Raw genomic sequence first — 12057 nt, forward strand, 5'->3', positions numbered from 1 at the left:
GCATTAAAATGAATAGATGTATCTTTGTTTCGCAATTTTCACATTTCAAACTCCTGATTTTCAGTTCCATTAAATTCAAAATGAGCCCAGAACAAGGTTCAGAGCTTTATATGTTTCGGAATTATTATCTGGTCTTAAAATCTGTTTCTAAAATAATCATAAATCTAAATAAAAGCAAATAAATAAAAATTATTTGTGCAAATTTTGCATTAAATAAGAAGATTCACCGATTCTTCTACGAAAACACTATTTTATTTGAATCTTTCTATTGCTCATATAACAAAAAGTTAGGTACTTATAAGGTTTGCAGTCGCTAACGTTGGCTAAATCGGTACGATAGTCAAGGTGCTATAGTGTCTTTCTCCGAAAGGAAGAAACATAAACATTATTTCTTTGCGGTAGGAGCGATCACAGAAAGCAAAATCCGAGAAGCAAAAACACAAGACGAATGAAAATAATGTGTGTTGGAGCCGAGCTGGCGGTAAGAATATTTACTTTTCATATTTTTTTACATTACGAAGTAATTTTTAAGTTATTGTGCCGATTTTTGAATTGGCAGTTTGCATTTTTTGTGTGACCATTGAACTTCCGTTACATCCATCAAGTTGGCTTGAATTGTTTTCGTGAAATGATGTATTTATTTTTTGCAGTACTGAAACTTGCAGAATAATTAAATGTGTCTTATTTCAATCGATGTAAAATTATGATTCGTTATTTTCTAATTTCTCATAGATTTTGGAGTTACTTCAGTTGATTTTTGGTGAAATTTGGAAGCGCATGTTTGTGTAAGTTCATGTTTTTGCAGGTTGAACGGTTCTATGATCAAAATATTCTTCTCTAAATCACTTTTATGTGTGAGATACTCACACATATTTTTTTCCCGCCTGGCATTATAATATCTTCATCGAAGTGCAAAGGGAATTGGATCCGGTATACGAGGGACACCCCCTCCCCCAAATTTTGTAAAGTGATTTTCGTGTAAACGTTAGTGTTTTTAAGATATTACCAAAAGTTTTATAGCTTAGAAACTTGTATTTAGTGAGCCAAGGGTGTTCACTTGAACATGTTAAATTTTGATTCTGTAAACTTGATTTTTAGCTGTTATTGAACTAATTGTTACTGATTATGTTAATTCACTTGCATGGAACTGTCGTGAGAATCAACAGGAAAAATGAAAGATGTTTATTTTTTTTAGTCAGTAAACCTAACTGCTTTACGTAGTCACCATAGTAATTTTCCATGGGAGAGCCACTAGACCTAAGCCTAATCTAATGACCAGTGCATAAACAAAAAGAGGGTCGGGTACCCTATTCTACACCCTCGAATTTTGAAATTTTTTATTTTTCATTATGAACATTATTTGATCCTATTTGTGAATAAAAAAAAATTGGAGCGCGGAAAGAAGTATTTACGACTGTACAGCCGTTTAAAGTTGAAATTTTGTCGTTTGAAATGGTTCGCAATTATTTCCAATTTCTAGATCGTGATACTAACACGACACCAAATTTTAACTATCGATCTCAACCTAACTGAACTAACCTATCCACGCGCCAATGGTTCGTGGGGCTAGCGTCAATGGTTCGTGGGGCTAGCGTTAATGGTTCGTGGGGCTAGCGCCAATGGTTCGTGGGGCTAGCGCCAATGGTTCGTGGGGCTAGCGCCAATGGTTCGCGGGGCTAACGCCAATGGTTCGTGGGGCTAGCGCCAATGGTTCGTGAGGCTAGCGCCAATGGTTCGTGAGGCTAGCGCCAATGGTTCGTGGGGCTAGCGCCAATGGTTCGTGGGGCTAGCGCCAATGGTTCGTGGGGCTAGCGCCAATGGTTCGTGGGGCTAACGCCAATGGTTCGTGGGGCTAGCGCCAATGGTTCGGGGGCCTAGCGCCAATGGTTCGTGGGGCTAGCGTCAATGGTTCGTGGGGCTAGGTTCCCTGTAAGTCAATTACAATGTCCCCTATGTCTCGTCGAACAAAGTCCTCTATGTCCTTCATCCGTTGAACGTGTGTCAATCTCATATTTAGTCCTTTTGTCTTAATTCAATGTCACACAAATCAATCCCAATGTCTAAAGTCGCACAAAACAATTGCAATGTCTCAAATATCCAATCCGCCAATAAATTACATAAATAATATATTGAAATCGCAAATTATCCCATTGCACAAGTCATTCATAACAAGAAAAAATTGCAAATTATCCCATTGCACAAGTCAAAGATAAGAAGAAAAAGAAAATGTTCAGACGTGCGCCTGTGACATGAATCCAAGATGCGCCATGATCAAATCCCTGCAAAACCGTTTCGACGTTACATGAGGAATCTAAATATTGAAAAACGTAAGTTTCCTAGCACGTAGATCTAAAAAAATTACTTTCCGCGCTATTTAGAAACATCGGTTCTTATGAAGAACTAATTTTCGTAACGAGAATATTTGAAATGTGCGAAAAATCGAGGGTGTAGAAAAGGGTACCCGAGCCCAAAAGGATATATAACCTGCTGGCAAATCAAGAAAACCGTTCTGATAGCCACTGCTTTCTGCAAGGAAAGATTTAGGAAACAATTAGACCAGTGTTTGGTAACAGTTCGTTTTATCGGAGACACTTTTCTTCAAATTAACAGTAGAAACTACTTACAGAAATCAGTTTCTGTAGCATTGTCGAAGTTCTTCGAGGTATTTTCTTTCATCTTTCAATCTATTTCAGCCCGAACTCAATTCAAATGGTTTGTGGGGCTCCCACCATGACGTGCATTCCGTAAAGTGTCTCCGATATAACGAACTGATACCCAGTGTTTTATCCACTGTAGGGCTGCAGGCCCTGCCATCAATTATTCTGAAATTTGTCATTTTGTTTACGCAGCAATTTTATATTAGGAAATATTTATATTTGTCAACAAGCTGGACCATATATATACAAAAGTATTAGGTGGGCTTCAACTTGCATTAGCCTAAGGATAGTACAGTTTTAATACTTACAATTTAATTATTATTGGCATGAGTTTACAATACCGGACCACTCTCCAATTTCTATAAATTTTCGCCTACTTACTAATGACGTATCTGTAGTTCATATTTGGCGGTCACTTGTTAAAATTGTACATTTACGTGTAGAACTTGTAAAATAACCTTGCGATTTACCAGGGTGATTGTCCATACACAGCAATTCGGAACCATCTTTCTTTCGCAATTTGTTAATGGTCTTCCTTTACGCTCAACAATCTTGCTGACGTTAGACGAGGAGTGCCTACGAGGTTAGGTTAGGCCTGTTAGGTTAGGTTCCATTAGCATAAATACAAAGAAAAATTAATATTTTAGCTAAGAGAACTATACCTTGTCTTGCCTGTTGATTTCTTCGTTGGGAGAATGGCATCTTCCGTGGAGCTATTGTTCTTATGGTAGGGTTACGTTACGTTAAGAAAACATAGTTTATTTCGTTTTTTTCTCGATTTCCATACTTGACCGCCAATTATTACATGCAGATTTGTGATTAGGAGTTCACAGTTAGTGAGTAGGCGAAATTTCATAGAAATTGGAGAGTGGTCCGGTATTGTAAACTCGTTCCTTATTATTATATCTTTATCATTATTAATAATCACATTTAAATTATAAACAATAAAATTTTCTCTAAATAATTTAGATGTAAATATTGGCTTAATGTACTTTAATTGTATTAACTTAACATTATTTGTAGTACATTTAATTTGTTGCAGTTTAGCTTTAATTTTTAAAACACCTGCTTGATATTATCATAAATTTCAATCAATATAAAATCTTGACAAATGTTGAAATGATGTTTATTTGATTACACAATTAGTGAAAATGATTAATAAACCAATGGGAAGAGTTTTAAGCATTATACCACACCGCTAGTCAAAATCCAGACTTTAATTGGGGGAAATTACATCCTCAAAGTAGGCTGCTTAAGTAAGTCTCTACACCATGGGGTACTATTTATAGTGCAATAAATGGATGTAACATTTTGTAGGTTGAGAGGAATGTTTATGCTCCTCACAAACATTCATTGTTGTGGTAATAATTAGTCTGTTTTCCGAGTTCAAATGATGCAGTTCACAGCCACATTGTGGTGCCATGCATTGGTCATGTGATAGTCCATTTTTCATTAGGCCAAGACGAATTAACATGCAAGGCAGCAAAACATAAAATCTGAGAAAATCTAGTAAACAATGGGCTCTATTGGAACATTGAGGATTGAATGTATAAAGTAGGAAACTATAAAACCTGAGAACGTAAAATTGAGGTACTTACTCATTTTGATTAAAGTATACCTTTTTTTTTCAGTGAGGAGTGTGCACTTGTAGATATGTAATGGTTGGTGTTGATATTTGATCATTATTGCTATGGACTCAGATACAAAACAGGTGAGTAGCCTTTTGTTTAGTAGAACATACCTTTGTGGAAGCGATGTGTTGGTGAAAGTTGTTGCCATATATATTCTATAAAATCTTTTTTTTTTCTTTTTAATGCAGGTCAGATGGTAACGGTCCCGATTGTTTTATGATTTCTCCTAGCACAAAGACTAATTATCGTAGAATTTTGGAAATCATTGTCACACGAAATTTGAACCTTCCTTAAAGTAATGAGCACTGTTTGGACTCGAAAAAAGTTATGTATGTTGCAGGCGCGGCTCGTGCATTATTTACCCGGGGGTTCACTGAAGTCATGTGACATATATTCAGTTTCCGCAAAATAGACTTCCTTCGCCTAACAAAAGGATGGGGGGAGGGCTTAAAAGATTTGTCCAGAATTTTTTTACCTGGGAGTATAAGGTTTTGTATTAGGGGTGTGCGAATAAATTTAGGGCTGAAACTACAATAAATTGTGCCTTTATGAAAAAAGTTGAGTTTTCTTGGAATGTCATGGACGTCCTCAAGTAGGGGCAGGTAATATATTTTTTTCCCCCAGGAGGAGCAAAAAACACTCTTTCAGTCTGAAGTTGCTGCAACGCTTTTATAATAATTACCAAAAATTACTGTGACTGACATTAAATTATATGCGTGTAATATATAATTTTTGGTTTACTTTCGATTTTCATGGGGGGCGGCCCCCTTTTCCCCTTCCGGACGTCCAAGCCGATTAATCAGAACTGGTCCTACATTTATTAAAGGGAAATGGCAACTAATGGCATGTGCATTATAGAAATCAAACCTGAGACCCTTTTCATTGATACGCGGCAGCTTTGTTCAAATTTGGGGCTGGTCGACCAGCACACGCTTTTTTTCAGTGGACAAGGAAGTTTATTTTAAGTTAATTATGTGCATTTCTATCGGTCATTTCTTACCTGCGCGGACAGCAACGCCTACAATGCATCAAATGACATAACCTAGGTAAAGTCCATCCCTCGCTTCACTCGCAGCATCACTTAATACTTTCCAACAAGTATCCAAGCACTTCAAAAACTAACAAACTTGAGACGATTGACACCGAGCGACAACGAGTCACGTCTTCGCGCCATTCTTTCTCTTTCGCGAACCCGAAGTGTTTCCACCTTTAAGGAAAAATCTCTGAATGCATGCACGAGCTATTTTGGTAATGTATCTCCTTTATTTTAATTCATCGCATCTAATTCCAGCTTTTATTTGTTTCCACTCATCCATCTCTGCCACAATCTTGCATTTATTCCAAGAAGTTCGGTGCAAAAATGATACAAAGAGAATATTGAATATGTAATGTGTGCGCTTCAAACTTGAACCGCACACAGCAACACTGGAAGGGAGGAAGCAGCGAGCTCGGAGCCTTGTCCAGCGCCTTCTGCGAGAGAAGGAACTGCGCATGACCGTTGGGTGTCGACATATGTTCTGCAATCTCATCTTCCATGTATTTTGTCCTATACCCTCCTCGAGCTTCTGCTCCCGCGCGAAGCTTTAACAATGGCAAGAACTGTCCTGTGGGGGTTCAACTGAGGGTCTGTATCAGGGCGGCCGATTCGCGGTTTCTTCTTCTCAGCAAAAGAGTTCGCCGTATTACGGGCACAAATACATGACTTATTGTGTAGAATTTTTAGCGAAATAATGTGGAAATGTAAAGACATTGTTTATTGTTCATTCTTGAGGTGATTATCGTATTTTACTGGGGGTTCACTGATCCTGTGCGCTATAGGGCCAACCGCGCCTGGTATGTTGAAAAAAAAAACACTTGAAAATTTCCTTACGGAAGCAGGTGCACTTCTCATGGACAAATGATTCTCCGTCGACAAGCGATAGTAAATATCATAGAAGCGTGGGAATGAATGTAGAAGTAAATTGGAACCTTAGTAGAATGCATTTAGGGAGTTTATTTTAATGCTAAGGGAACCAAACCTAACCTGCCTAACCTAACCACGAAAGCATATATTGAACAAAATCTTAAGTAATCGCTAAAACTCTGCAGTATATGTTAACAGACGTACATCTAAATTGAACCATGCAAAAATTGCATTCATAGCATGATGAAATCGCAATAAAACAAAAGGAACTTGGGCTGGTCAGATTATTTAGAACATACCTATTTAATAGTTTTTTACAGGGTACAGGGGTAGACAAATACAGGGTGTTTTTAATCTTTGTCTGTTTTCTGTATCATGTGTATCATTAAATCGGAAAAGTAAACATACCGTTATAAATGTTTGATAGCTGAATTTTAAAATCTGCAGTGATCTGGTAATGTTGGTCATGTATTAGAATGTATTGCAAAGTTATTCATGTTGTTACCACTTGAGCCTTCTTTCGGAAGGCTACTCCGGCACAAGAATTAGTTACTTTTAATCCAACCTTGTGTTAATTAATAAATTGAATGTTTTCAAATCACATTTCATAGCTTTCTTAGTCCGTTTTTGAAAAAGAAAAGAAAAGAAGCAATTGTAAAGACATTCAGAAAAAAAATACAGCTGGGGACCATCTTGTGTGCAGACAGCTAGCTGTACATTGTCCATCATCATGATGGTTTACTGTGTTATGTGTAGACCTCGGATTTTAGGGTTGTAACGTATTTTTTCCTTTACAGGTATGTAAGAAATAATAAGTTATGTTAGCTTTTTGTTAAAAATGCAACAACTGATGAAGTTTTATAGGGCCTAATTTTTTTTTTTGCTTGTTATAACCTATTTTAGGTTTACGCACCTAAATGAAGCCTTTTTTTAGGTTTTTATGTGTTTTTAAAGGTTTTACAGGATTTTTATGTCTCACAGAGGCATTTGCTTTGTTTGGTCACGAGAAAATTCAATGACGAACGTGTTTGAAACGTATTCTGTATAGAATTCCCTTGCTCAAAGTCCATGGTGATTATTCAAAGCTCTAAACAAAGCAAAATGTCTGGTGCCACTATTACCTTTACCACAGATATACCGTATTTACTCATGTATAATGCACACTTTTTTTCAAAATTTGTGCCTCTAAAAAGTGTTGTGCGTATTATACACGGAATAATTTTTTAATGTTTACGGAACCCTATCATGTTATATATCATTGTAAAGCTTGAATTCTGCAGTTTCCGAATATGGCAACAGTATTCCATTCAAGATGGCGACACTTATTTGCAATGCGGTTGAAATGAACTCATTATAAAATGAAGGAACGTTCTGATTTTTATGGTACTTTGCATGAAAAAGAAAAATATAAGGAAAAAGAAAATAATTAAAATGCATTACTGGCCAAATAATATGTCACATATGGAGTGTGTAAATGCCTTAATGGAAGAAATCTTGTGCTCCTAACTGCTAGTTTGAGGGTCCTGAATATGCCTCCTATAAAATTGCAGTCTAGTTTATTTGTTAAAGGTTGCAAATGTTTCATTATCATAGAAAAAGTATATATTTTGTAGTTTTTTTAGAAAAAGTAAAGAGGAAATGAGCAAAACAATAAAAGTTTAAAGGCCATGTGCCACAATTTTTCACTTTCTAATGTAATGTTCTCCTCTTAGTACACACAGCAACAAATAACTCATTGAATAGGAATGATGTCATTCACTGTTGATCGGCATAGCAACTAAGAAAGGCATTTCTTGAACCTGGATTGTACTGCGCATTAGATACGAGATATAATTGTTTGTCAGTTTTCCCCATCAGGGTGCGCATTATACACGCATGCACATTATACAACCATAAATACTTTAACTGTGCCTGTACAATCTAAAGTGGTCTGATCTTTCGCCTCACTTCGGTGCTCTCTGGCATTCACGCCTTGCAAACTAACATTTCAGCATTGAAGTTTGCACCACTGACAATGTTTTCATTGAAAGATTACTTTTTATTATTATTTTTTGTCTGTGAGGAGATTGACTGTGGATAACATGAAGAAAAAAAAATAATTGCTGAACTATATGACAAAGAGTGGATATTGATAGCAAATTTCCAATGGTAAGTTCTGCCATTGCCGTAGGGTTAGGCAACACCCGTGACGTTATGCAAGATGGTGCGTATTTCAGAATATGTGTGTTCCAATTTCATTGCCGGTGACTACCTAATCAGCATTTTTCAGGAATTTTCAACTATTTGAAGTTTTTTTTAACCTACTTGAAGATTTTTAGAGCCTAACTTAAGATTTTTAGGACCTATTTTAGTGTTTTTTGAACCCATTTTGGAATTTTTAGAGCCTGTTTTAGGAACCTAAAAGCACACTTTTTAGAGCCTAAAAATCCGAGATCTAGTTATGTGATACAGGGTCCAGAAATTGAAGTAAAAAAAAAATTGTATTCAGTTATCCCTTTTTAAAGAAGGTTCAACAAAAAATAACACCTGTAACTCCAATGATAACATGTGTTACATTTTTACATGCATTGAAGTTTACTTGCCCTTAGGCAGTTTTGCTAAGTTCAGAACTGGCCAATGTATCAGCTAAAATTTCGGTACTTTAGTATTATATGGACTACCTCCAATTAGTACGCTATAGGTACCTAACCTAACTCAACCTAACTTAACCTTCATATCTAATTAGTATGCCATAGGAACCTAACCTAATTTATTAGATAAGAATGCATAGTCATTGTGAGCGATGTCACACACAGTAATATGTTACTTTCAAAGTAAAACTACATGTTACTTTCATGGGTAACAGGTATGGCAATATATTGATTTTGAAAGATAAGTAACTTTCAACAAGTTACTATTTGAGTCACTTCTCTAACTCTGCATACCACCTACTAGAAAAATGGGACCTTTGACCCTCTGTACCACCTTGAGAAAGTGAAATATTTTGCATCGTTTGTGAAGACTTTGTTGTTTATGAACGTTTTCAGTTGATTTTTGCTCACGGAAATGTGTTATTGTGAAGTAAAGTACATAGGTTATTTTAGAATGTTACTTTACCATGTAGCAGAACAGCCCAAATGCTTCGTGCAAGTGAATATAGCACCCAAAATGACTTTCCACAACAGCAACTATGATTTGATTAGGTTAGGATTGCTAGGTTACCGATAGTTATTCTCGACGTGTTCTATCGCTATTTCAGTGTGCATGCAAACAATTTTTACTAACAAAAAGTGGCAAAAGTACTCCAAAATTGCAGGTTTTAAGTTACGTGGGCCATACTTAGGGATCAAGTATATCAGTTATTTGTGCTTTCGTAATGCTGGAACCATTTTTACGTAAAACATTGAAATCTGTCTATTAAAAAAAGGATTCGACATAATTCTCGAGGTGGGCCAGTTGGTCACTGGCTCCAAAAAATTGAGGAAATTGTCTTGTAAATGTCAATAAAGAACAACAGTAATATAAGAAGTAGCATTAATATATCATTGTTCCGATCCGAAAACCGCAAATGTGCAAATTTTTCTGGGATATTGAATATTAAAATGCTTTCATCTCAAAAGTAAGATTTAGCTCATTTGTGGTTTTTGCATTAGGATGACTATATGAAATAGCTTGTAGCACACAGATGATGGGGTTGTCTCTCGAAAATTTTGATTTTTTAAATTTAATGTTAAATTTCATTGTTTTATGTAACGTAACATTTATTTTAAGATGCAGAAACCACAAATAACAGATATATTTAGCCCCAAACAGGGTTGGCAAAATTTGTGTTTTTATAAAAGAAAAAAACAAACTTTTTTTTTGTTTTAAACGGGAACCGAAAGAAACATGTTTTAAACAAATAAAACATTTAAAACATAATGCCAAGAAGACTTATTTTCTAAGAACAATGATTAAAAAGAATCTCTTAATCATCAAAGGATGGACTGTGTTTCTATTATAAAGTAAACGCTTGACTAACTTCCTAAAATACATATTCATAACCTTGCATGTTGGCTGTTCAAGAAGCTTCAACTAATCCACAGTTGCCAGGCCCCACTCAGTCCATGTGGTAACTACTCTTGTTTTTTCTAAATATATAATTTATCGTGAATGCAACTAAATATTGGCATTAACAACTATGTGCAGTATGTTAAGTGAGGAGCAAAACTGTTTCATACACATAGTATTCAATTTTTAAAATGTTTTAAACACTTGTAAAAAAACATAGCTAGGTGTTTTAAACACAGACATACATCACAATATGTTTCTTTGTTAATTGATGTACATTTTCAGTCATTGAACAGATTTCTATGCGCAATAAACAAAATGACATGGATTGAATGAAAAGGCAAAGTTACAAAGCACGCAAATAACCACAAACTATCAAACATCAAGTATAAATATGTTTTAAACAAGTCTAAAAAAAACATGTTTAAAACACTTTGTTTTAAATGTTTAAACATTTGTGATATAAACAAAGCCTTGTGTTTTAAATGTTTAAAACAAGATGTTTAAAAAACTTTTGTTTTAAACATGCCAACCCTGGCCCCAAAGTGCTACCAGCAATCGTCGGTTCCTTGTATTCCGGGACAGTTTCACTGTTTTCAATTAAATATCACTGTATGCCCCTGCATAAATAAAGAAAGAAAATATGTAGAAATTCTCCCAGTATTAATCCCAACAATTAATCATTATCAAATTTCTTACAAAAGAAGGGGTAAAACCGGCTGAAATTTTGATGAGACTTTGAGCTGAGTTTGGGGAGTCCACCTTTTCAAAGATCCGTGTTTATGAATGGCACAACATTTTTTGGGGGGAGGACGAGAAACTGTGGAAAATGAAAGACGTCAACGGCAGCCAAGGAGAAGCGTCACTCAGGAAACATTCAGGCTGTTCAGGACCTTATTGAAGGTGACCATCACTTGACAGTGAGTGAAATATCTTCTGCAGTGCTCACACGATCATTCATGACAACTTGGGCTACCAAAAAATCTCTGTGAGATGGGTTCCGCGCCTCCTCACTGAGGAGGAGGGAAATATTTGATTGGAAATCTCTTGAAGGCTTCTGGCTCGTTATCCTCTCCCCCCAAATTTTTGTGCGAGAGAGAGAAGTGGATGAGTCCAGACTTAGCCTCCTGTGAATACCATTTGTGTGGGCCACTGAAAGAAACACTAGGAGGTAAGCTTTTTGTGATGGTGCAGGAGTGGGGCAGTTCGTGTTTACACATCCATCGACTTTCTGTGAAAATGGGATTGCCAAACTCCCTATCCGCTGGCAGAACTGTATTTAAATTGCAGGGAACTATGTAGAAAAGTAATGCATTTGTTTTGTATTTGTATTTTGTTTCAATAAAGTATGAAAAATAAATTCCCGTTTATGTTTGATTCACCCTCGTATTATCACAGGAACTATGTCATGATGTTATAAATATGACCACATGAAAAAATCATCCATTCCTTCACTATAATCCATCATACGCAAGATAAAACAACAGAAAATGTTCACATTAAACACAGTCTTCATAAACAATGCAACATTTTCCACTAACTCATGGGTGTAGAGAGGTCAGCAGCACCCACTGCTTACTAGTTTTTGTAAAATCTGGATCCAACCAGAGATCAAGATCAAACCTAGGTCTTTGATATTCAGTGGGAGTGCCATCCCACTGAGCTACGAAGCCAACTTCTGGTCACCGCTACAAGTTAAATATCATACTGTGAATCTGGAATTGACACTATAAACTTAGGCTGGACTGTGTAAATCATTTGCAGACACCCTAGGGTGACTTGCCATTTCAGTGGAACATTGGAAGGAAATGCCCAAGCACTCAGGTTTGATCCCTGG

General features: G+C 36.2%; 1 protein-coding gene across 2 annotated transcripts in view; it reads left to right on the plus strand.

Annotated features, from left to right (window-relative positions):
• The first annotated feature begins 391 nt into the window (after positions 1 to 391).
• Positions 392 to 12057, plus strand: part of LOC145985116 (3'-5' exoribonuclease 1-like) — a 29145-nt gene continuing 17479 nt past the window's right edge. Inside the window, exons 1-2 of one of the 2 annotated variants that reach the window (XM_083118744.1) lie at positions 392 to 481; positions 4289 to 4368. In XM_083118744.1, the coding sequence (XP_082974870.1) occupies positions 4348 to 4368 (21 nt within the window). In that variant the 5' untranslated portion in view covers positions 392 to 481; positions 4289 to 4347. Of the gene's footprint in view, positions 482 to 696; positions 786 to 4288; positions 4369 to 12057 lie in introns of those variants that run through there. The other variant, XM_083118753.1, reaches the window with a different exon arrangement.

This window comes from Lepisma saccharinum, chromosome 1 (assembly GCF_977018435.1).
Source record: "Lepisma saccharinum chromosome 1, izLepSacc3.1, whole genome shotgun sequence".
NCBI classification, from domain to species: Eukaryota; Metazoa; Arthropoda; class Insecta; order Zygentoma; family Lepismatidae; genus Lepisma; species Lepisma saccharinum.